This window comes from Mangifera indica, unplaced genomic scaffold (genome assembly GCF_011075055.1).
Source record: "Mangifera indica cultivar Alphonso unplaced genomic scaffold, CATAS_Mindica_2.1 Un_0020, whole genome shotgun sequence".
In the NCBI taxonomy this organism is placed as follows: Eukaryota; Viridiplantae; Streptophyta; class Magnoliopsida; order Sapindales; family Anacardiaceae; genus Mangifera; species Mangifera indica.
In genome coordinates this window covers 403,589-427,893 of record NW_025401112.1, presented here as the reverse complement: position 1 = coordinate 427,893, position 24,305 = coordinate 403,589, and the positions used below count along the sequence as shown (strand labels likewise).

Genomic DNA, 24,305 nt, shown 5'->3' with positions numbered 1-24,305 from the left:
AACTAATTTTAAGAAAAATCACAAAGGATAAACTCACTAAAGGAATTAGTAAACATTACCAAAAACTAATCCAGTGACCCAGCACAACAGAAATCAACAAAATGCTAAGGCCAAATTCGTGCATGTACACATTCAGACAGAACTACAAAACAGTATTTTCAATTCATGATGACAGTAAATCAAGATGATGTAAAAACCTGATTATTCCACTGCCTAAGACTTGATATGTGCCCCCTTATCTGTTCTGCAGTGAAAAATTCAATTAAAGAAACACCCTTTATCCTGGGATTCTGTGACTTTAGCTGAATTCCAATATTATTTTTTGGTGCAACAAGTTCATCTTCAATCTTTGCCTTGTTCTGATCAAGAGACCAGATTGGTACATCCCCTTTACAATGAGAATTAAGCTCTTCTCTGAGAACAGGCTCAGTGCTGATGCTTACCCCGCTAGAATCAGTCTGTGTAATTTCATTAACAAGGTCCATCTGCTTCACTTTACTACCAACACTATGCTCCTGGGGAGTCAAAACACTCTGGGCATTCAACCTGCACCAATTGCCAGCAACATCTTTCCCATTCTCTCCATCAATAATAGAATCTTGTACAGTGTTCATCAACAGTTCCCTGTCCACCTCCCTGACCTCAGAATTAATAGATATAGGAGAATCAGGCCATTGCTGCAAGGGTGGAAGTGCTCCAGAATAAAAAGGTTGAACCTTCATTGGATCCCAAGAAGAAGAAAATTTGATTTCATGGGAACTGGGGCAAAATTTTTTTTCTGCTTTCAGACGCTTTGATGAAGGTTCTATGCAGTCCATTCTGAAGTTAGGCTCACCAAAATCTCTATCATTGAAATTCCATTTTGTTTTATTAAATTCGTGGTAAAGTTTACCAGTACCACATAGACATCGAACAGGTCCACAAACATGACACTCAACTGAGTGACAGTTATCAAAGTGAGATAGGAGTAGGTAGAAACGTTCACATCTACACATGTGAGCATTACATATTTTTGAATGCAGATAATTCACAAAAGAAACTTGACAATCCCCTATGGGCACCATGGAACTCTTGTAATTGATATATGCGCATAAAATCTTATGCTGAACAGAAAAACACAACAGATTACTTGATGGAGCATGTCCGTTGGAACTAGAAAAAGGCCCAGAATCCTCTGAAGCAGCACAAAATAAGTGTGATTTTCCTGATGGGGGAATAATCTTCCTACATTGAATCCCTGCTGCTGTTGAATTACAACATTCAACTTCTTCACTGATGTAACATTGTTCATTGGCCTCATCAGGCTTATCAGACTGCACATATGGTTGGTGATATTCCATGTCCAGGCTGGGTAGATTATTTGGGACTTTAGGAATCATCTCTAGAAGATGTGGGATCTGCAAAGTTGAATCCTGTACTTGTTCACCATCTAAAGATCCAACAAGAGAAAATCCATCTATACTAGAGCATTTGGTGACAGTTGAAGCAGAAGCCTGTTGAGGAGAATGAACCATCTCACCAATCTGCTTCATGTCCATGGGAGAACTAATGTTCTTCCCACGGACATCAGTGAATAAACTGGAAGCACCAGTTTCATATCCATTAAAAGCTTGTCCTACAGAAAAAGATTGACACTGGAATTATTAAACAAAGTAAAACCTTGTGAAACAAAAATACAAAAGATCGACTAGTTGAACCATATTGCGTATGGAAACTAAATGGCTCACCTTTCAAGTGACTCAAAGGGTGGTTTGGTCTATCTAAGCTGCAATCATGTTTCAAACCAAAGGTTGACATTGTCAAGCGAAGGGGTACTGGTAAGAAAGTAGGATGGTTGGCAACTTGTTGAATGGGGTTTATATCACCCATGTTACTTTGCTTTTTACATGATAGTTCAGGGTTTCCTGGTTCATACATTCCTCCTGAGAAGAAATTAATAAAATAGAAGTTAACAGGGTTGTTGTTGTGAAGTCTCAAATATACAAGTAAAACTCAATGGTTCAGCAAGGATTTGAATGTTGATCTCATAATTCATTTTTTATTCTTTTTATCACCCCCATCTAGCCTCCTAAAAGGGGGGAGAAAAACTAAAAGCAAGACAGTGATGTTTCTCACATGATACATCCAAATGTTACAACCTTCTAGGCTCAACTGAATTCATGTTTTAATTCTAAGATGCATGAATTTAACAGTACATCCACCCAATTTTTGCAGCATAACAAAAAATTAGCTTTACTTAACAAGGTAAACCAAAAAAAACAAAAACAAAAAGAAATATATAAATAAAAAAACTCAAACTAAAATTTCATCACAATAAATAAGACCTCCAAGGCAACTTCTCTAAATAGTTGGTTTTCCATGAATGTAACAATACCAGATTATTGCAGTTCACTCCCATGATCCATTATGAAAAAATGAAAATGACATAAAAAAAAAAAGCAGAAGCATTTAACCCGATCAAGAACTTAAAATATTGTGTTCAGGATTTCAGTACTCTATCTCATAATTTTTCTTCATTGGATACGCTTTTGAATTTATTTTTTTCAATGAAACCATGGTGGGACAAGTAGATCATGCTGTTGAAACTTTGGGATGAAATAAAAACTTCTGAAACACTGCAGTAAAGCTAAAATTTGAAGCTTACAACTGTTTCTAATCAAATCATGAATATAGCTGATTCTAGGATCACTTCTGCAAATAAAAACCCATGGGATTTTGGGTAACAGTACACTTACAAATTTGAGATCTCAATTGTGCTTCCATTATATTGAAATGTGCCATTAATTATAATCACATGTGTTGGTGTTATGTTAGGAATCACATCTAAGCTTTTTACGTATAACATTTCTCAAGCATCTTCAAATTTTAGATACTTTGCTGAACTTTAACTTACTGATAAAAGTCCCTATAGTTAAAAAATTTATCAAGAAGTTCCCAATGTTAGGAACTAATAATTAAATATGTCATCTAATAAATGCAAAAACTGTAGTATTTCTTAATGTTCTTAGTCCATACAAAAGCTCATATTATGTAATGAAATTCACAACAGTGACAACAGTAAGAACTTTCTTCTCAGCTGAAACATTACTCGCCCTCTAATACAATCTTGCATCATAAAATAAACTTCTTTTTATTTTTTTGTCCTCATGCCATTTAATAGTCAATATCTTAATGATATGAGGTAAATTTCAAGTTATGCATCAGTGAGATAACAGATTGAAGAGGTATTATCATTGGACTTCTATTTTTTATTCAAATATTTCATCGGAGTTACAAATCATTTAGAAACATTTAACAGTTAAATGTAAACATACTATTTGGAAAGACATAAATATCCCTACATAGTGTTGACTTAGATAAAAATATTTGTCAAAAAAAAAAAATTCAAGGAGTTAGCCCTAGCCGGTTTAGTGTTCAATTTTTTTCCATTGGCCAAAGGACTTATTCTCCCCCAAAGTTCATTGTATTCCCAAATTGATACCTGTTAACTATTGAAACCCTAAAAACTCACCCTTGAGTAGTTAAAATTAATAAAATCAATTAAATTCTAGGGGTAAAATCATCATTTAACTAATAGTATATTAAAAATAATAAAACATTATTTATTTCACCCTAATAATGAATAATATATTGAGTGACATTTCAAAATTTAATCATGAGAGAAATTTGTTAATTTTTTAAACCTTGAAGGGCAAATAAATAATGTTTTATTATTTTTAATATATTACTAATTAAAAAACAAAAACGATATCTTCGTCTCTAGTGACAAGGCATTCTTCATCTGGATTTTGGCACCAGAAAAGGGGAGAAAGAGAAACTAACTAGTAACAACGCCAACAAAGGAAAAGAGAAAGAGAAGAAAACCCTAAAGAAGAATATGTAACATTTTAAAGTTTAATTATAAAGGAAATTGTTAGTTTTTTAAATCTAAGGGAAAAATAAATAGTATTAACGAGTTCTGTTAATTTTAACTATCTACAGACGGGCGTTTAGGTTTTTAATAGTTAACATGTACTAATTTGATAATGTAATAAATTTTGGGTGGGAATAAGTCCTTTGGCCTTTTCCATTTAATTTGTCAAACAAAATTTTTCAAAAGAAAAAGTGTATTTATACAAAATTACTTAAATGTCTTTTTAAGACTGTAAATTATCCCTTGTATGAAGAATTAGCAACTTATTTCCTTCTTCAATGAATTTAAAAATTTTATAGCAAGTGGTAATTTAATTTTGTCTTAGTACCAAGCTCCATTCATAATGATTTTCTAAAATAATGGGACTTCTAAGTATATTATCCAATAACCAAACCAAATCAGCATCCGCATCATAAACCGATTTGAAAAATAAGGTAACTGTGAAACCGGTTTGATAATCGGGCCGATTACTTGAACCGGTTCTGATGACTTAAAAAGCAGAATCCTCACCAAAATAAAACTAGGTTCTTCTCCTATTATTTAAGGGTTTTTACTACAGTAAAACGTCACCGTTTTCCTCAAAGCAAAAACCCTAGACCATTAAATAAAAAAGGCGCAGCTTAAGAAAAACCTAAACCCAACCATCAATGAAACAAAACCAGAGAACAAATTAATTACTTAAACCCTGATTGCAGAAACCTAGCAGATTCTTGACGCAAATATCACACCCCTACTGCTAAAATTACGTAAAAACAAAACTCCGCTAAAACAAGACATCCGTAGTGAAAATTGAACAGTATGAAGCGAATAGAGTAAAACACTAAAGTTAAAAAGAAAAGAAAAAGCATAAAAAATCGAAAACCTAAACGGGAAGAAAAAGAGAGAGACCTGTGTTGCTTGTTGAATAAGTTACAGCAATTGTGGCTTTTTTTCTCTCTCTTTTTCCTCGGTTGTCGCGATCAATGGTGGTGGGCCAGATCGCTTCCTTACTTTTTAAATTTCAAAGAAAGGTTAAAAGGTCTTATGGAAAGGAGAATAAAAATTCCAGTTTCTGTACTAGTGAGATAACCCATCCTTATACTGATAGGATATGTATTTAACAGCTCTTTTTAACTGAAATTACTGTTTTACCCTTGATGTCGGTGCAATCGTATTTAAGTCAAATTAATCAACTTAGGGATGTCGTGTCGTAATTGAATGGATTACAACGAATTAATTCCCTTTAGTCCTTCAATTTTGGCCCAACTCCAATTAGATCTAATAGAATCTGAAAATTAAAATCCTTCCCCAACTGTCAAATAGATTTAATTTATGACTCGATTCAACAAGATTTCGATTAATTTAGACAGGTTTAAATAGTGAATAGAACTGGATTCAAACCGTGTTTATTCAAACTTAAACTTAAACTCAATTCAAATAAATCTAAAACAAACTTTGATCAAGTAAACTTAAACCTAAAAATTCAATTATTTCAGACTCTAACTCTAACTTTAAAAGTGTTTAACCCATCAAACTTGTGAATTTAAAATTTTTAATATAAAACAATATTATTTTAATATCCGATCAAATTTAAAACTCAAACTCAAACTTGACTATTTTGAAACAAGTTAAACAAAACTTAAACACCTTTTAACCAACTTTGGTTCCATGTAATAACACTCTAGCTTGGTTCAATGTAGATCAAACCAAACTCGAGCTTAGAGTAACTCAAATCCAACCCTAATAATAAGTATAAAAATGATGTATCATTATATGATTAAGTATTATTTGATCTCTGATTCAAAATCACCGAATCACATCATCTATATATCTAATTATATTTTTAAAAGTGCGTGAATATAATCTTATTGAAACAGTAGAAAAGCAGTAGGGAACAAGCAGATTGAAGAAAATATTGAATATATAGAGAAATTATGCAGACGGTTGTGAAAACTAGATCTCCAACACCAAAATGAGAGTTGTTCTCCTCTATGTTTTAAATCTAATCTCATGTATAGATCTATCAGGAAAAGCATCTTTTTACAAGTTACTGCTGCAATTATGTCCAATAATCATCTACTCTATCATCTACTTCGATGGTGATACCTGTCATAATCATCATGGCGATACCTGTCATAATCAACGATGCTACGAGAAGAATGACCCAGGTCATAGTCATCGCGGTATCTATCAAGATCATTTTCATATCTACCTAAACGGTGTTCTCTTGGTGACTTTCGTCTGTAAGAACCATCAGTCATGTAATCATCATATACCAATGGACTCCTCATACCTCTCTCAGAATGGGTCCTCCCCAGGGTGGGGCTTCTACTGTGAGAGTGATACCCAAAATCATGACCACCATAACGCGAAGGGTAACTTGACACTGGGTCACAGCCAGGAGGGCCATCATCTCTGTAATCTCTTGACCACCTTTGATCAGAATGATGTCCTCTGCTAAATGATTCTGTATGATGGCCCACTCTGTGGTGAGTTCGTTCTCTAGGTGGATCAGAATTTGAAGGAGCAGCTGCCCAGAGTCTTTCAACTGCATTTTCTGGGATTGGAGCATTTATTCCAGGAAATTTGACAGTCATTTTCTTTTGTGGTTCAAGAGTGTCTGCTTCGAGAATTTCACCATCTTCTTGCTCTTCCTTTATTTCCTCATCGGCAAAAATAGTAATTCCGGATGGCTGATCCTCCTCATCCAGGTCTAAAGACATCGAGAATGGTGTTATGAGCATAAATGAATTTACTAAAATATGGAACAAAAAAGATGCTACCATGGAGACAACAAAAATATGGTAGATAGTGATGGTGTGGATAATTCAAGTTATTTAGATGAGTACCCGTCCCTAAAACCAGCTAGAAGTTAGCAAACAATTTTAGTTCAGATCTCTAATGCTCCCCCCACTCAATTATTTCCTATTGGTGTGTAGAAATTTTACACAAAACAGAATAAGAAATGCATAATGCGCTAAAAAAGGAAAAAAACCTCACATTACCATATGAAATGGCCCTAAACATCTTTAAAAGATTGGGAAGATATCCCAAACATCATGAGCATTAACCCGGATGATCTATACAAATTAACTCTGACATTCTATCCACCACTAAACATTAACCATCGTTTATTCTTTTTCAAATAAACAAGGTGCAGTGATAATTAAAGGCCTAGATTTCCCTAATAGATTGCAGTTACATTGCCTCCCTATAAAGCACAATTGACTTCAAGCTTTCTCTAGCTCTTAATGAGTGCTGCTTGTGATGGACCACTATCCCAAGGAAGCATGATTGTTTCACATGACATCTATTTATCATATTTGAGCTCCCTTCAACATGGAATGTCGAAAGTGTTGAAATCTGACAAATCCAAGGTTCATTACAGAGATCCCATTCAGATTAATATTTGCTTGGGGGAGGCATTAAAATTGCCAAAATATTCCCCAGCTCCTAGTTGCCAGACCCTGTAATACGTCTGAACAAAAGAAGCAACAAAGCTATAGACCAAGCCAATCTCTCAGTGGCCTAAAGAGTAAACTATCAAACTGCATCATTGTATAGAGAATAAGAACAAGAACAACCATACAAGCATTTCACAATCTAAATAAGAAAAGATGTAATCAAAAGATTGAGAACAATATATAAGTGAGCATAGTTAACATACTCACCCAAATATCCTGGGGGGTACCCCAGTTCTCTCATTCTATTAAGCCAGGGGGGTGGATCAAGTTCCTGTGTAACAAATAAAACAATTTTAACACTTTTAACATTTATAAATACATGAGATAAAGCTTAATTCCCACAAGGGGTGTCTCAGTTTTGACAAGCAAAAAATTGGCGAGGGATGTCTACTACTACTTTGTAAATAAAATGAACAAAACTGACTTGATGAACTCAAACATAAAATAAATATACCAAGAGAAGTTGAACAGTAAAACAAAATTCTGAGAAGGTTTATGCAATTTCAAACTGATAGATCGTATTATTTGTGGTTGAACAATATACAACCAACTGTAAGCAACAGCCTAGAGAAGAATAATATAAGCACATTATGTGAAATGTACCATATATCATCTCACACTTAAAAACACATCTAACATGATTAAAAATCATAAACAGCCAGTATGGAAGACCATGGTACCCTTAATCATAGTTTAAGTTCAATAAAGAACATCTATCAAAACACAGATCCTTACCATAGGTCAATTACAGCATTTCTACAAGTGTCAACAGTAGCTCAACTTAAAATATGAAACATCCTGGAGAATTACTACCCCTTCAGGTGATCATATACTTGGAAGTTCAATTAATAAAAGTGATAGTTAAAATATTAAAACCACTTAAAAATTAGGATCAAATTTAACAATCATTTCAGTTGCTAAGGTGCCTTAAAACAGTTAGGAGATATTATGAAAGAAATTATGTTCTAAACACATGTACAAAGAGGCATTCAAACAAGCATGCATGTCAAGATTAATAAATAATACAGAAGCCACAAACTTGTGTCATGAAGAGTCAGAATAGCGGAAAGGAAAAAGCAACCAAATTACCCCAAGACCTAAAAGTCGCCGTGTTTCCACATCAAGGGCACCAGGCCTCAAGCCATCATATTTTCCACCAGAAGATTTCTGATAATATCGAGTAGGATTGCGAGAAGCAGAGTTCTGATTACGTCTAGACTTCTGCTGTTGTCGAGCATTATTGACAGCAGCATTGTCACGAGGTTTTGGGCATTCCTTTAAAGAATGACTATAAGAACCACAGTTGAAACAACGGCTAGCATCATCTATTATCTTCAAGCCTCTGCAAGATAGATGAATATATTAGCACAATGTATGAGATTTCAACAAACATTAAAATACATAAAAGTGAAAACTATATAATGTCCACCTAGAAAAATTAGATGTGATAAGATTGCGCATTTCAATTTATGCCAGTAAACCATTTGAACATTTCTATGCATTTACAAATTACATGATATAATTCCCACTCAGAAATCATAAAAAGCTCTATGAAAGGTACAAATATAGTGAACACTTACCCCTCCACATTATTTGAATCATCCGCTAAAGTCAAACCCAATGCATATCCACGATCATACAGCGGAGCATTGTTGCTAACCAAAGGAATGAATCCGTCATTCTGCTGATTCCTTGTTTCGTTGTCTATCCAAAAAGACTACACATAAAAGAACAGTTGAAAGAAACAAATATACGTAAAACATGAAACTACAGAACTCAGAAACATCTTAGCTGCTTTTGAAAGAAATTATGAATTTGAGAGAGCAGTTATGTCAAACATGAAAAAAAATGTTAATGTATCCTTGTCAGAACATTCTTACAACGTCAAGTATAAATGATGATATAGACAGAGCAGATATTTCATCTTCTCTGAGAAAGTTCTAACAATTCTATACCTTTGATTACATTTCCAAAGCACTTTATATTTTTGTAAGTTCTATTGAGATATCGAATAAGAAGAGCAAAGCTGCACTTTTGGTAGAAGAACTAGATCAGGGAAAACAAAGAATTTTAAAAAGTTCACATGTTAAGTCAAAATCATATTTCTTCATGCTTGGTTATGCTTTATGGAACCCCTCACCAATTATCAAGCACGCAATTATTGTTTAAGATAAACAAGTTTATTGAGTAATCTTGAAATTGAGGAATTCTTTTGACAATAAAAATCAATTCAGTCTAATCATGGTCCACAAAATGAAAAGGTTAACCCAACAGTAAAAAGTGATCTGCACTAAAATGTTCAATAGGGTTACAACAGAATAAAAATAGCCTTAATAATTTTTTTTTTTTTTACCAGGACAGGAACAATCTAAGCTTAATGATTGGCCAGTAAACTAAATAAGCTAAGGACATAGACACAAATGGAAACTCACCACTGCAGAGCCCTCCTTTTTGCCAACATGAATAGCAGGAAAATATGTTGCATCACCAGATTCTAAACTTCCACTTGAATCCTATAAGAATTGAAAAAATTACACAGAGGTCAAGACTTAGGAAACAGCACAGAAAAATGAATTTGCTGACACAACTACAAGTCCCACAAATGGGAAACATTAATTGCCGCTAACGGTTTGCATTATGTAACATCTTCCTCCCAAATGGGAAACATGATTAAGAGAGCCAACAGATACTACAGATCATCTCAGCACGGGGAGCTTCATAAGACCCCTTGTCAATCTGCCACAAATGAATAAAAACCTGAGGCAAGCTCAACATTTTGCCTCTTTCTTTCTTTCTTCATTTGTTTTTTTTTTTTTTGGCATCTATGATGCATTGGACTAAGTTCCCATTTCTGCCTTTTGGGCACTTCATTCATATGACTTCTTTTGTCAACTACGACTACACTGCTCAGTTTCATCAAGTAGATTAGGCAAAGTGTCTAAGATTTTTGAAGTCTTTAGGGTTTCCTTAAAACTTCAAAAGCTATAGACCATTCAGTATTTTTATAATGCACACATTATTTAGTCAAACCAGTATGTTATACAATATAGTTCATTAGATTGTCTGAGAAAAGAAATTGCCTGTTTTGTGATAGAATGCATGCTAATTAATCCAAGCCACTTTAGTTTACTAGTGGGAAAATAATAAGTAAAAAATAAAAGTTCACTTATCTCATCTTAGATAAGAGAGCATTTAACGTGCGAAGAAGCAGAATGCCAAACATGGAAAAACCAATAAAAAATAAAGGACTGCCATTTTTATCATACATACTTACATTTAATGATGAACCATGCTGGCCTTGCCATTCTGACCACTGCTGTAATAATTCCTCAAGTTTCTGCTTACTAGCTCTGCAAAATGGCCAAAGTTTACCAAGTATTAAACTAATTAGAATTATCTCCAAAATATATATATATATATATATTAGCCAAAAAAATTGAAAAAAAATCAACTTTTCCTCATTATTCTTTTTTTTTTTATGTAACAATGACTATCCCCAACTCCAACCTTGTCAAGGAATTATAAGATACATGCACCGAAGGTTGATCTTCCTCAAATGTCATCCGGGCTCTCTTAACACCGGACATAGCTGCCATGTTATATTATGGAAATCATAAAATCAGGAGCTCAACATAAATTGCAAATAAAAAGTTGCATAAAGGAATTCACTTATTAAGATATTGTGTGGGAGCCAATTCCTTACATTAGTTAATGGTTAGTCTATGCAAAATCAGAGAAACACAAAAGAAAAAGAAGTTAGGATTTCAATGTAAAAGCAGGATACAACTAACATCCATCACATATTTGCGAATGGGATTTTCATTAGGAGAATTGAGGAGGCCATTTTGAACATGCACCATAGAGCCTGATTCAACAATTTTTTCAGCCAACTCGACAGCAGCAGTCAGCTCAACATTTACTTGCAAAATAGATGAATCATCAAGGAAATCCTTGTCTTGTTCTCTATCCTCTATAAACTGACCCTCTTCAGTTCCAGCATTGCATTCATTCAGCTGCATGCTCTCAACCCTTGGTTCATCTTCTTTATCATCTGAATTATTAGGTTCAGAATCAGCCTCAACAATATCATCATCAAAATCACGAATTTTATTATTCTCCTCTCCAGATACTTTAAGCATATCCCCTCTTTCCATACTTATACTAAAAACGTAATAAATTTACAAGCTCCAGTAATCAACCACCCAGATTATCCTGCAAAGGAAAAAGATTTTTGAACTTGCAAAACAACAAAACCTAGCATCTTAGATAACAATACCATATTTAGGAAAAGATACTGAACCATGATATGCAAATGAAATCTACCCAGAACAGAAAATCAAAACAAACAAATACTCAATGACTATTAAAATGGTATCAGGCTTATGGCTGCTAAGCTACTCATACTTTCATCTACTAAATTGCCACATTCCTCTACACTCCAAAAATTGCCAATACAAATAACATTTTTATATAAATGAAAGAAAAAAAGTTATACGAGATAACAGTTATATATCATTCCCACCTAGGACTTCTCCAAGGCTACTCTAAACGAAAGCAAAACCATCCATCACAGTATACACCACATTACTGATTTCAAACCAGAGTCACCAATACTACAATTAAATTGCAATTTCAAGCAGAGTTGCTTTAAAGGTTTTGGCTTTAACCTACAATACTATAATTCAAATTCCTCTCTTCTCATTCAAGGTTTCCATGGTGATTAGGGTTTCATTTAAGGCATGTAAAGCTACGCAGATCACCGAAAGAAAAATAATTTGAAGAAAAGCAAACAGAAGAAAGGAATCTGGTATTAGCTTGAGTAGCGAGAAATGAACCGTCACACTAAATTAAGCTACAATTTTGCATCCATAACAAATAAAAGAAAAGATAAAATGGTTACTCATTGTTTTTCTCGAATTTCGCCGCAGCCAAACAGACAAGAGAAAGTTGAAATTAGGGTTTTTACCTTCTTTGAAAAACCATGTATAGCTCAAAGTAGTGTCTGAATCAACGATTATAGATCTTTGTCTCTCTCTCTCTCTCTTTCCATTCCCCTTTACCACTCATGATATTGGCCGGGGTAATATCGGCTGTGTCGCGGAACAGGGTGGACTTCAGTTGTCGTATTTTGACTTTTCTATACGATATGTCGTATACTTATGAACTATAAGACGACATGTCATAAAGTAGTTTAAATTTAAACGACATGTCGTTTAATTCCTTCCTTCAGTAATTATTGCCAGGCACAGTCGCTAATGATTTTTGTAAAGATTCTGTTAGGATACAAGAGCAGGTATGGAATTTGGATCTCATAGGAAAATATGGTATCTTGAGATTTATATGATTTTAAGCGTTCTAATCTTAATAATTTACTTTTTAAGATGTAATTTTTCTGATGTTTATATCAAATTCCAAACTATTGTATAAGTGAAATTGTTTTTTGTAATCACTATAATGGTGTCTATCAATACCAACATGCATAAGCTCTCACAAATTATTCTTCTCCTGAACCATTCTTCAACTTGGGTTATCAGTTTTGATGCTGATGATTAACATTACATGGTGTAATCAAATTTTTGTGTAGATTCTACTTTGTTGAAGACAAGGCTTTTCTCCTCTTTAAGACACTTGACATGGACATGGACTCCACCACCTCCCCCTCTTGCTCCACGAATAATGGACTAATGAATCGCCTGGAGCTTGAAGCTGGCTCTGATGGACTTATCCTGTGATGCATAAAGACCACATCATCACTTGAACTCTCTGCTTCAATGGGTGCTTTTGCTTTAGCGTTTGTGTTAGCTGCAACCTGATTGTTATCTTCTTCAGAATCCCAACTGTTTTCTATTTCTGTGCTGCCCGAAGATGTGTCACTCAGAGTGTGAAAGATGGTAACACTCTCCTTCTTTGCCCCTTGAAATGAATAGCTTCTGGTTTTAGCATCATATACTGGCAGGAGAGACTTTGAATATGAACCTGCAGTATCCCTGCCTAAACTATAAGTTGTTGAGAGTTTTCTCTCAACGCCTTTCCTTTCTTGCACCAAACTGCTGAGCTTTTCAATCACTTCACCGGTTACTGCTTCCTCCACAGCCTTCTGCTCAAGCTCGGTGATTGTTCTATCGAATGCTTTCTTCTTGAGTTGGAGCGAACGCTGAAAGGCTGAAAGAGTGAACAAAAAATTGCCAATGGAAGTGAATTGCTAGAATGAAAAGGAGGAAATTCCAGAGCTTACTCTCTTATCCAGAAAATTTCCAAAGTTTTGGCCTTGCAGCTTCTTTTTCCTCCAAAATGTGCAACAGAACCTCACTAGTACAGCTAAAACTAACAAGACCACTGACTCAAAAAACAGGAACAGCACAACTGCCCTTTCATTACCTGCAGGAAGTGTTTTCTTTCATAATTGTTTTCCCATATGTATTTTAAACTTTCTTGCTTAAATACCGCCTACTTACCTATGTAGATACCAGGCCTCTTAGGCCTTGTTTGAGAACAACTAGCTGCAACCTTCTGACCTGTAACAGATGAAGAATCAAACATAATGCACATTATCAAGTAAAGAAATTTTTATTTTGTCATTACATCAATGATTACCAATCGTTCGGCATTGCAGTGTGTTGCCTGTCTCTGCATTATTCAGAAGAACCCAGATGTAAGCTTAGCAATACGACAACATAAAATCAACAATTCCTTATTCTTCTAATAGTATGGCCAGATAATTTTCATTGCAAGTTAATATATGATTTTCAACATTTATGAATGTAGTAAACCTCACTTGCAGCAGTGACAAAAGCAAGAACAAGACTCTCATCCGGATCAAAACGCTGCAGGTCACTTTTGGATAACAAGGATGAGAATTCGCCTGCAATCATCAAACGCTGAGAGAATTTAGACTTAGGGTCTGTAAAGCAAAAACTACTAGTATGATGATAACATAGAAGGCAAATGAAATCAACCATATAAAACCAAACTTTGAACATCAAAAATCAAAAGCTGCAATTACCCGGATAGATTTCAGACCAGTAAACAGACCCCGTTGCTGGAGCCATCAAGGAGAAGACTACACTTTCAGGTTTCATAGTGGAGACATATGTATATTCACCATTTGTGTGGATAAATTTTCCACTCATCTTTGTCTGGGATATATATACGGCATATCCTGAACAATCAAGAAGTGGGCTAACCTGGATCACTGAATCCATTGTATCTGATTTTGAAAATTTGTGAAGACTTCCGGTTGGAGAAAATGAGTACAGGAAGCCATCCAATGAACCAACAGATATCCATCCTGTTACATCGATGAGTTTAAGGTCGAGTTGATGGTGAATAAGTTCACTATGTTCATTGAATACTGATGCATGTACATTGAGGAACCATTTATTGCCATTATGATGAAGAGTTAGAATAATAAAAGGAATCAATCAAGGTGGTGGAAAGCTTATTTAGTCATAAAAGGATGCATTAAGAGGAGACTGAGTTGAGGACATCATGGAACACAAATTTACCATTAGAGTCAACAACTGGTGCATATTCTGCAGAACTAATGGGGCCAATACTTCTCTGCCACAAAACATTTCCTGAAGAAGCATCAAGCGCAAATACTAAAGCCTTAACAGGTATAGTTACATACAAGCAACCGTTGTTTCCTGAGGTGATTGTTAACATTTTGCCGAAGGAACTAAAATCCTGGACCCAATTGTAATGAGGACTACGAAATGAAATTGAATAAAGTTCACCTTGAGTGTTTGATATCTGCAAATGCACAGAATCTATACATGCCATCAGCAAATAATCAATGTCGAATAAGCTCCTTATGTGCGAAGTAAATCATGATAAATTCTAACACATCTTATATTTAGAGGAAATTGCAAAAAAAATGGAAGATTAGGGATGAAATGGCCTTACATATACATTAGCTTCACATTCATCAATCACAGGATGTGAAGAAAAATAACAATCTGCAACACTTTTTCTACAACCTTGATGATAGTCTGACTGAAACTGCTTTGGCCCAGCACTCCAAAGTACTTCTCCACTAGTCATGAATGCATAAAGTCCCCTATTTTTAACATTGATAAAAACAGTTGAACCAAATGTGCTCACAGCAAGCCCACTAATTTCACCTGCTACCTCTTCTCCTGGTCCTTCACCAAAAAAAACTTGTGGCGCAGATTCAGAATTTCCCATTTTCATAAAATTAACCTTAATCACCCTGTCTTCTGCAACCAAATATATCTGCCAACAACTTCTGTAATCAATAATCATATAAGATTTCTAAAAAATTTTACATAAAGAAGTCTAGGAAATCATAAGGACCATAGATAGTAGACTAGATTTTGTGTGCCAAATGTCTCCAGTTTGAAAAAGTTCTTTCAAGATGCAATAAACAAGACAATCCTGTAGCTTCGTGGTGCTAACACAAAACACAGCAAGAAGCATTACAGTTGTAAGCAGGTTTGCCATTTGCCTGATTATAAATGAATTAATTACCTTTCCTTTTCCGCCATGAACTGGAGCCATACCAATGTTGCATTTAAAATCTAAATCCAAGGACCAAGCAACGGAGCCATTACTTTCAAATGCAAACAAAGTCTTCTCTGAACAAGCATAAATCTTCCCATCTTCTCCAATCAGAGGTTTTGAGAGCCTAAAAGCACTTCTTCCAGAAGCCATTTTAGCTGAAACCCAAAAACATTATACTAAAGTCAGAACTATCTTCCGGATGCTAAGATGTTCATAAGTTCTCAACAATCAAGGGAAAATAACACTGAAACTTTCTAGGGAACCAAACAGAGCCATCAACAAAACAAAAAAAGAGAACCCTTTACATCAAACTTTAAAGGATTCAATTTTTCGTCAGATAAAAATAAAAGAAACCTGGAAACAAGCGTGGATAAGTGATTTTCTTCCATGGTTGATTCGGCTGAGAAAACACGGAAACTGTTGCAAGGATCAGAAGCAGGGGGAGAATAGATTGGATCTTCGGCATTGCAGAGGTTTTTACTCAGACTGAACTTCTAAAATCAGAGAAAGAGGAGGCTTTTGGTTCGTTCATGGCAGTTATCTTTGAAAGAATAACCGTTGCTTTCAACTGCTTGGATTTGGTGGGAACATAGAAGATTAAAATAGGCACGCAATTTTAGCAATTACATAGGTATTATTTTTTTTTTCTTTTTTTCTTTTTATTTTTATTTAAATTCTTCTCTTTTTGTTAAATGAAACAAAGATTATGGAATACTTGTCACCCCGGTTAATATGATAGAGATAGATTCGAATTGAATCAATTTAATTTAAAATGAATTCAAGTAAAAGTTTTGGTTTGAGTTCAGTTCGAATTCTCTTTCGATAATATTGATTATCCTGTCATTTATCAATAACACTATTTATTTCGTTAATAATTCTATTCATTCTGTCATATTATTATTTATTTGTTGACGACCATCCAACAATGTATTTGACCAATTATTTATTTATTTATTTATTTGTTTGTTTGTTTTTGAGAAACTTCTTTTATCTTGCAATTGAAATTGGAATTGAGTTCTAATTTGGGGTTAGAAATGTATATAGTCTGGTTTGAGATATTTTTCAAACCAAGCTAAAAAAAATTATTTAAAAATTTTTAATCTAAACGAAATTAAAAAAAATATGATTTACTCCAGTTTGAATAACAATTTGAATCATAATTATCAATATCATACGATATATGATACGTATCTTAAAATACGATATAATACAGGTGAAAAATCATACATATCATAAGATATATTGAATTAATACAATACATACAATACGTTATATGAAAAATTAGGTTTTTTTATATGCGATTTGACTACCATGATTTGAATGGTTTAGTTTGATTTGAATAATAATCCAAACTTAAAAAAACAGTTTGAAAATTTTTCAATCCAAACCGAACTATTTTATAAACCAAATTGTAATTTTTAAACAATTTAATTTTAATTTTATAGCCTAAATCGAATTATTCATACTCTTATTTGGGCTCAATGGTAGGATTAGATCCAATAAAAATGATGAAGTTATTGACAAACTGAAATGGTATTAGACAATTAAAAATCATGTATGAGCAGCTAATGAGCAAGCATTAAAGATAGGTAGGGGAAGGATAGATGGGAGGAAAATTGAGTCTTGTTTGGGCCGCCTTCGGTTAATGGAGGAAGAAAGTCTAGCCACTTGAAAGCTAGAGAAATTAGGGAGAGTTTTGGTCTCTCGAATAGCCAAAATAATCCATTTGAGAATATATATAAATATGATAAAGAGTTACTTCATTTTAGGGTTCTAACAAAGTGATTTTAAAGTAACTACGATTTCTAAGGATAAAAAAGATCAATTTAGTGATAAATGCGATTGAGTAATAAATATTTTTTTGACAATTTATGGAAAAAGAGAAATTTTTAATTTTTTCCACCGTGAAAATAAAGTGATTTTCAAAAAAAACGAGTAATGTTAAAACTAATATTTTATTAAATATGTATGTACATTCATGAAATAGGATTAGACTATTATGAAACATGTATGAGAAGTTATAAAGTGGGATAGCATACTTATGAAATGAGCAAACATAAAAGAAATTTTGGAAAGGAGAGAGGGGAGAACAGTTAGAGTTTATCTAAACAACATTTGGTTAAATAGGAAAGAGAATCTAGCGTATCAAAAGTTTGACAAATTAAAAAAAAAATTGGTTTCTCCATAGCCAAAATAGAAAGCATTAACCTCTCAAATAGTTGAAATTATTCATTTGTGTATATATAAAATACAATAAAATGCTACTTCATTTTTTGTTCTTAATAGTTGTCGGAAATATATATTGCGCTTACAAGTGTGAAGATTAAAACTCATATCATACAAAACCAATTGGCTTTTGTGTAACATAGGTTTCAATCTTCACATTTGTAAGCCCAATTTATATTTCCGATATGATATCAGAGCACGAGCCAAACGGCGGGTTTAACACCCTAAGTGTTCCTGGATACAAGTGACAATGCACCCAGCCAAGAATCGGCTGAGCCGAAAGATAGGTTTAACAGCCTAGGTGCTTGCACTTAAGCAGGGGTGTTGGAGACTCAAATAAAAAATAAAGAAAGAGTCTCACATCTAATAAATAAAACATAAGAGAGTGGTATATAAGTGTGTGGATTGGACCTTGACAAAAAGTCAATTGGTTTTGTATAACATGGGTTTCAATCTTCACACTTGTAAGCCCAATATATATTTCCGACAATAGTTAAGGAAAAAAATAGAACTAAAAAGAGATATATATCTGGTTAGGATCGACACAATTAATGTGTAATTTTTCTTATCTTCACTAAAATGGCTTTTTCGATGGACAAGATAATGTTAGGACTTGTGTATAAGATCTAGGACCACACAAGTAGCATAAGCATAGAGCAACACTTTGAGAGCACAAATGTCACAAACACACAAAGAAAGAGAGGACCACATTGAAGGGAAGATGAAAGTGGCAAGAATTGGTATAGTCAGAAAAATGAGCAAAATAAGAGATAGACTAGGTTGGGTAAGATTAGAGATGGGAAAGAATTCATAAATGCAATAACTTTCATTTCCTGAAAATAAGTTAACTAAGCCTGTAACAACAGATGAAGAAATGGTTCATCCATAACATAAGGTTGAAGATGTAGTTTCCTCTAATTAAGAAGCCTATCTTGGCTTGTGGGTAGACCTAATAGAGTTGGATAAAGTACAACTTTTCATTTTCTCACCATGGTTTAAAGCACTTGGTAAGCTTGCATCTCTCAAAATGGTACCACCAAATGGAGTAAATTAATCAGCTAAGTAGTCGAAAATTGATGACTAAATGATAAAGGTGCAGGACAAGGGTGTAATACAACTGCCTGGCATGAGAGCTCTTGGAAACACTCCATGGCATGGTGATTGACCTTGAGAAACGTAAGGCCTAAAACGGGCTGATATGGCCGGCCATTCTTAACAAAATTTCAGGAACAAGACGTTTTCTTGGTGGTGCCATAGCATCATTGGCAAGAGCTTCCTTATCATCAGCATGTATCACAGAAACAATATGGTCGAATAGATCATCCTTACCGCCTCTAAGAGGATCCTGCATTGCATCGCCGAAAAAAGTCAGGCAAACATGTTTCTCAACACCAGAAGGCAGGCAGTATCACAAAATATAGTGCATCATTGGGAACATAAGTACTTTGATGGTGGAACTCGGAAACCAGTTCTTAAAACCAGCCTTTGAGTTCCTTTCTGATTCATAGATTAGCAAATTTTGAGATAGGAAATCCCCAAAACCACAAGACAGCAATGACAAGTCACAAAATACATTTTGACGGGAATAATAGTTAGGTAACTGATATGTATGAAATTCAACATCAAAACTGTAACTCACTTGCAGAAACAAATCTGTATGAGTTTTCCCTTCGTATAAAATTAGCTCAGCTTTGGCACCCACTGCGTGAAGAGCATCCACAAAAGTTTTGCTGTGCACAATTCAGATGCCAGGAGCAAGATGGATTAGATTGTGTTATAATTTCCCTTTTTTTCTGGTCTTCGAAAATTCATACATAAAAGTTTCTTTTTATGCACACTTTCCATATTGTTGATACATTCATTCTAAAAATTACATCCCATATGAATTTCAGGAAGACCATACTAACCTGGCATCTGATGGTATAGAGTAATCCGCGGTTCCATGAAAAAGTATAATAGGAGGCAAGAAAGAAACGGCATCTCTAATGCACGGATCCTTTATTCTAACTTCAGGCGAAAATTGTTCAAAGGATTCTTCTCCTTCCATGATGCTGTAATTACATATGAATATAAACCTTATATGAGGCAACAAATATGAAAAGGGAAAATATTGCAACAATATACTGTTCCATAATCTGCAAAAATATCATTCATAGGATACCTTAAAAAGATGGAACGATAGAGGCCACGATTGTGGAAGTGCTCCACTAAATTAAATAAATTGTACCTGTTTGCAGAATTTGAAAGGGAAATATATTAGGTTCAACACAACAATCAACACATATAGAAGCAAATTACAGCTATTACTTGTTTGCACCTTCAAAACACCATCAAGCCTAAAAACATGTTTCTCATTTTTTCACATTTAAAAAAATTTCCCGTGTAAGAAGTAAATCTCCTTTTCAGGTGACACCACTGATGAAATTCGCCTGTCGGCCTTCTATTAACATTTGAAAGATTACTTTTTCAACTTGAGCCTGACACTGTCATTGTACGTAATAGCAGCTAACTAGATGGGTCTCAACTAGGAAGTATTTCGTTAAACATTAGCAACTCTCCTGATTATTAACAATTATCATAGGATGTTTTGATATCACAGAAGAAAAAAAATGATTTCCTTAAGTTCAGCAATCCTTAAGATTCACAGAATCACAACAAGGTAAAAGGTAAAAAGGTCACCCTCCAGATAAACCAAAATAAGCTTTTAACTGGGAAACACTCCATGAGGTGCTCTCTCCCCTAGATTCTTTGATTGTTTGTTCCAAAAGAGCACAAGAAGATATATGTGCACCAGCTGATTGCCCCATTAGATAAATCCTACTCAAAAATATGCGTGAAGAAATTAGTGCCATAATTTGAACATCAGACTGTGAATGCTGGAAAAAGGGATGTCAGCATTTAACCTCTTAGGATCACCTCCATAATCAGCAATGTTGTTGCAGACAAATGAGATCCCCTCAGAAACATCGTTCACCATGTCACTAATAGTTCCCTGGGGAAAATTTCTGCAAGCACATATAGATTTAAGTAATTATTTGGATTGTAGAACGCCAGAATCTCTTGTAAATAATTATCCTATAAAATTTCAGTATGTTTATTAAGAAGAGTAACTGTTAAGACTGAACCAAGAATTTAAAGAGCTTCGGAAATTAATATTATTATCTGCACAAACATTATCAAATCCAATCAATTTCTTGAAATGTTTCCGTCATCTTTTTCGAAAATAAACATATCTGGATAATGTACTCCGAGTACAGCTTGAACTTAATGAACTACCTGTAATCAATGCATGCAACTATGATATTTCTTTCAGCCAACTGCCTTCCCAGTAGCGAACCCCAAGCTTTGTAGCTAAACCAGCAAGAAATTAGAAAACTTAATGTCAAAGGACTACATACATAGCTAGCTATATACAATGAAAATGGAACCAACATTAGTACATTGCCACAAAAAAAGCTTCGAATCAGCTAAAGACAAAAGGCTAAAATAGCAGACTAATTATAATGTAAACAAATAAATGTGGCTTTTAAGCATCTCAAAAATGCACAGATGCACATAAAAGAGAAAACATTCTATTTCAAATATGTCCAATTCTTGTCAGAAAATAAAGGAGGAATAACTCAATTGCACCTCTTCTGAGTTCTGAGTATGTCATAAATGTGTTGGTTCAGACATTAGAAGTAAATTCATGATCAAAGGACTCAAATTAATTAAAACTTTTTATCTGTCCTGTCATTGAACAAATGTCCACAGGCCGTCCTCATCCATAAGTTGCAATTGGTACCATGAAACAGATCCTATTGAAATGTAACTCTTGCAGTTATTTTAAGGAACAAAAATCATAAAAGTAATTCTAAAGGTTACAGTAGTCATATTGCATCATGTCCTCGCTACCATCATTGCGATGCATTGACTTTGATATATTGTGTCTACCGAATTCAGAATGTAAGCCCGGCGAGCAATTTTCAAATCAGAACATAGGAATGGCTGAGTTTGTAGCATTTAAGTGTTGGCCCTTGGCAGGGTACATGATCCACTTAAATTTGTGAATTAATGTTTGATACATCAATTTGATGAAGAACAATTGAGTAAAAGAGAAGCTAGTCCAAATTTCTCACCCAATGATCCATGCTCCTCCAGTTACAAACACCACAACTGGTACTTGTTCAGCGTTATTTGTTGGTAAAAATAGGTCCAATCTAGTATTTAATGGCAGAAGTAGCATTAGTAGGCGAGATATTGGCAAGTGTAATTTCATACGTTATACGCAAAAAATAAAATTATGTGTATTTATTTTAAGTACATAAATATATACATATTTATATGTGTCATCATATAATTAGATGATTTTGAATTGATGATAAAGTAACACTCAATCATATGATGATATATATAAGTGTGTACACAATTATATATCTAAAATAAATACACATGATATTGCTCATAAGCAAAATATATGCGTTATCTATTAATAAAACTATATGTACCTACTTTGTATACATAAATAGGTATATATTTGATATGCAAATAATTAAGTGATTTTGAATTAAGGATAAAGTAATACTCAATTATATGATGATATATTATATATGTATTTATTTATACACTAAAAAATGGATACGCATAATATTATTTGTTACCTATTTCTTGGTTGATCTCCATAAACAATACTCCGCCGGACTTGACTTGAAAAAAAATAATAATATCCCACTGCAGAAGATTAAAGGCAGATGCTTCATAATTAATGTGAACCCATTTAACGGAATCCTAAAAGATAATTATTCCATCCCACATGTCAAATGACAAAAAGCTTGCTTAGATGCATACTTTTCTTAAAGGTTTAAGATTTCCACACAATCGTGCCAAAAGCAGAATAAATTCTAAAGACAGATACTCAGAAGAGGCCTTTCGGCAAGAAAGAAACTAATGTCAAAAGGCATCAAGAAAGCAAATGAGTAAAGAATAGGTGTAGGGAAAAGTCGCTGTGAGCATAATTTCAAAATGTGCATGTCACTTATGGCTGGTAAAACAACAAAAGCTACAGATAAAGAAACGGTGTACCATACAATCAACAAGAAGTAGGCTCAAAGAAATCATACCTTGGAGAAAACCGGGCAAAAGTAGCATGGCATAACAAGCAAGGGCAAACAATCTATTCATCCACCGGTAACCTATCCTGAATCAAAATAAATAATTAAAGAGAAATTATGTGGCAAACAGAATTTCTACATCAACCCATCACAAGCAAAATGACATTAAAACTGAATGACTAGGAATAAACATCAACTTAAGTGACAACAATTAAGAAAGAACTACCCGAGATATCGGAGAAGAGTGAAGCTAAGGCCAGTGATAAGATAAGTCTCAGAAGCAGCGTGGCCAATATCGCGGGTGAAAGAATTCTGGCGACTTGGCGGCTGTTTTCCGGCCTGTCGACGGCGCCTCTGGTGGTTGGTACTACCATCAACCCCACTGCTCGTACCATCCCAAATTCTTGAAAGCATGGCTTTACTCTGCATACCATTTATCCTATTCATTATATACATTCACTTTCAAGGAGAAACAAAAAGATTGGATTGGGAGATTGTTTTTGTATTAGTGGGTGGCTCTGATAAGACACATATCATGCGTATGTATATGTAAACAATGCATGTGCAGTGATACTTTAAATGAATAAATAATATGAAAATGCCTGATTTTGGCCTTCTTCAGAAAACCAAGGTGGAGAAATGGAGGATTGTGTTGTCAATTGCAGTAATAATATTATTACACGACACAACAGAAACTAAACCCACAAGTGGCAGTTACCCAGTTGACAAACGTGCGGCTAAACAGACATAGGGGACCCACCGTTCGATTGGGTTCATGCTTTGCTTGTATTACTCCTCCTCTGCTTCGCCAGATTCTTCTTCTCCGTGAATCATGACCTCATGTCACCGCTGATTGATAGGATGGCTTCAACTTCAACATTTTGAAAAGTCACCAAAGTCTTGAACTAGAGTCGTGGAAGCAAATCCATGAAGCCTGTAGATTGTAACAGTAGTTGTTTGGAGACGTAATCAAATGTGAGTTAATATCATTTTGATGTAGTCGTTGTAAAGTTGGATGCATTAAAGTATATAAAACGTAGGCTTGAATTAAATATTCAAGATTAGATGGCGACTATGCCACCCAAATTCTGCTCGTAAGGTGTACATTTC

At 34.3% G+C, this 24,305-nt stretch overlaps 4 protein-coding genes across 10 annotated transcripts; all 4 read right to left on the bottom strand.

The window, feature by feature from the left end:
* Positions 1-179: 179 nt before the first annotated feature.
* Positions 180-4,960, bottom strand: LOC123205935. The gene is made up of 3 exons (XM_044623010.1): positions 4,802-4,960; positions 1,728-1,922; positions 180-1,615 (listed from the first exon to the last, which is right to left on the bottom strand). Exons 2-3 carry the CDS (start codon positions 1,915-1,917, stop codon positions 180-182), a joined length of 1,626 nt encoding a protein of 541 aa, XP_044478945.1. The 5' UTR covers positions 1,918-1,922; positions 4,802-4,960.
* An 835-nt stretch (positions 4,961-5,795) lies between these two features.
* Positions 5,796-12,402, bottom strand: LOC123205938. 4 transcript variants are annotated; one of them, XM_044623013.1, is made up of 9 exons: positions 12,323-12,402; positions 11,141-11,568; positions 10,864-10,945; positions 10,631-10,706; positions 9,789-9,869; positions 8,937-9,073; positions 8,446-8,698; positions 7,564-7,627; positions 5,796-6,605 (listed from the first exon to the last, which is right to left on the bottom strand). In XM_044623013.1, the coding sequence occupies exons 2-9, from the start codon at positions 11,508-11,510 to the stop codon at positions 5,977-5,979; spliced, it is 1,692 nt and encodes a 563-aa protein (XP_044478948.1). In that variant the 5' UTR covers positions 11,511-11,568; positions 12,323-12,402; the 3' UTR covers positions 5,796-5,976. The 4 variants fall into 4 exon arrangements, with proteins under 4 accessions (XP_044478948.1, XP_044478950.1, XP_044478951.1 ...); XM_044623015.1 differs by having other exon boundaries at positions 12,257-12,383; XM_044623016.1 differs by having other exon boundaries at positions 11,141-11,407; positions 12,323-12,377.
* A 483-nt stretch (positions 12,403-12,885) lies between these two features.
* LOC123205934 (protein GAMETE EXPRESSED 3-like) lies at positions 12,886-16,029 on the bottom strand. The gene is made up of 9 exons (XM_044623009.1): positions 15,847-16,029; positions 15,268-15,591; positions 14,862-15,108; positions 14,360-14,707; positions 14,132-14,257; positions 13,951-13,983; positions 13,812-13,871; positions 13,592-13,734; positions 12,886-13,510 (listed from the first exon to the last, which is right to left on the bottom strand). The coding sequence occupies exons 1-9, from the start codon at positions 16,027-16,029 to the stop codon at positions 12,944-12,946; spliced, it is 2,031 nt and encodes a 676-aa protein (XP_044478944.1). The 3' UTR covers positions 12,886-12,943.
* Positions 16,030-18,912: 2,883 nt separating this feature from the next.
* LOC123205980 (isoprenylcysteine alpha-carbonyl methylesterase ICME-like) lies at positions 18,913-24,150 on the bottom strand. 4 transcript variants are annotated; one of them, XM_044623059.1, is made up of 12 exons: positions 23,914-24,149; positions 23,422-23,618; positions 23,205-23,276; positions 22,746-22,815; positions 22,224-22,304; positions 21,382-21,456; positions 21,009-21,110; positions 20,785-20,922; positions 20,267-20,332; positions 20,013-20,156; positions 19,745-19,835; positions 18,913-19,450 (listed from the first exon to the last, which is right to left on the bottom strand). In XM_044623059.1, exons 1-12 carry the CDS (start codon positions 23,970-23,972, stop codon positions 19,289-19,291), a joined length of 1,257 nt encoding a protein of 418 aa, XP_044478994.1. In that variant the 5' UTR covers positions 23,973-24,149; the 3' UTR covers positions 18,913-19,288. The 4 variants fall into 4 exon arrangements, with proteins under 4 accessions (XP_044478994.1, XP_044478996.1, XP_044478995.1 ...); XM_044623061.1 differs by having other exon boundaries at positions 23,205-23,281; positions 23,956-24,148; XM_044623060.1 differs by having other exon boundaries at positions 23,956-24,148.
* Positions 24,151-24,305: the final 155 nt, after the last annotated feature.

Bases quoted from the DNA above. Each gene is read 5' to 3' on its own strand.
- LOC123205935 (XM_044623010.1), bottom strand. From the start codon at position 1,917: ATGTATGAACCAGGAAACCCTGAACTATCATGTAAAAAGCAAAGTAAC. The intron at 1,616-1,727 runs GTGAGCCATTTA...CTTTTTCTGTAG, and splicing joins CCCTTTGAGTCACTTGAAAG to GACAAGCTTTTAATGGATAT.
- LOC123205938 (XM_044623013.1), bottom strand. From the start codon at position 11,510: ATGGAAAGAGGGGATATGCTTAAAGTATCTGGAGAGGAGAATAATAAA. The intron at 9,870-10,630 runs GTAAGTATGTAT...CAATTCTTATAG, and splicing joins AGCATGGTTCATCATTAAAT to GATTCAAGTGGAAGTTTAGA. The intron at 7,628-8,445 runs GTAATTTGGTTG...TTTGTTACACAG, and splicing joins GGCGACTTTTAGGTCTTGGG to GAACTTGATCCACCCCCCTG.
- LOC123205934 (XM_044623009.1), bottom strand. From the start codon at position 16,029: ATGGCTTCTGGAAGAAGTGCTTTTAGGCTCTCAAAACCTCTGATTGGA. The intron at 15,592-15,846 runs GTAATTAATTCA...AGTTGTTGGCAG, and splicing joins TTCATGGCGGAAAAGGAAAG to ATATATTTGGTTGCAGAAGA. The intron at 14,708-14,861 runs GTAAATTTGTGT...TACATGCATCAG, and splicing joins ACCAGTTGTTGACTCTAATG to TATTCAATGAACATAGTGAA.
- LOC123205980 (XM_044623059.1), bottom strand. From the start codon at position 23,972: ATGAACCCAATCGAACGGTGGGTCCCCTATGTCTGTTTAGCCGCACGT. The intron at 23,277-23,421 runs GTAGTTCTTTCT...GATTCAGGATAG, and splicing joins ACTCTTCTCCGATATCTCGG to GTTACCGGTGGATGAATAGA. The intron at 20,333-20,784 runs GTGACCTTTTTA...TTCTGCAAACAG, and splicing joins TATTTTGGTTTATCTGGAGG to GTACAATTTATTTAATTTAG.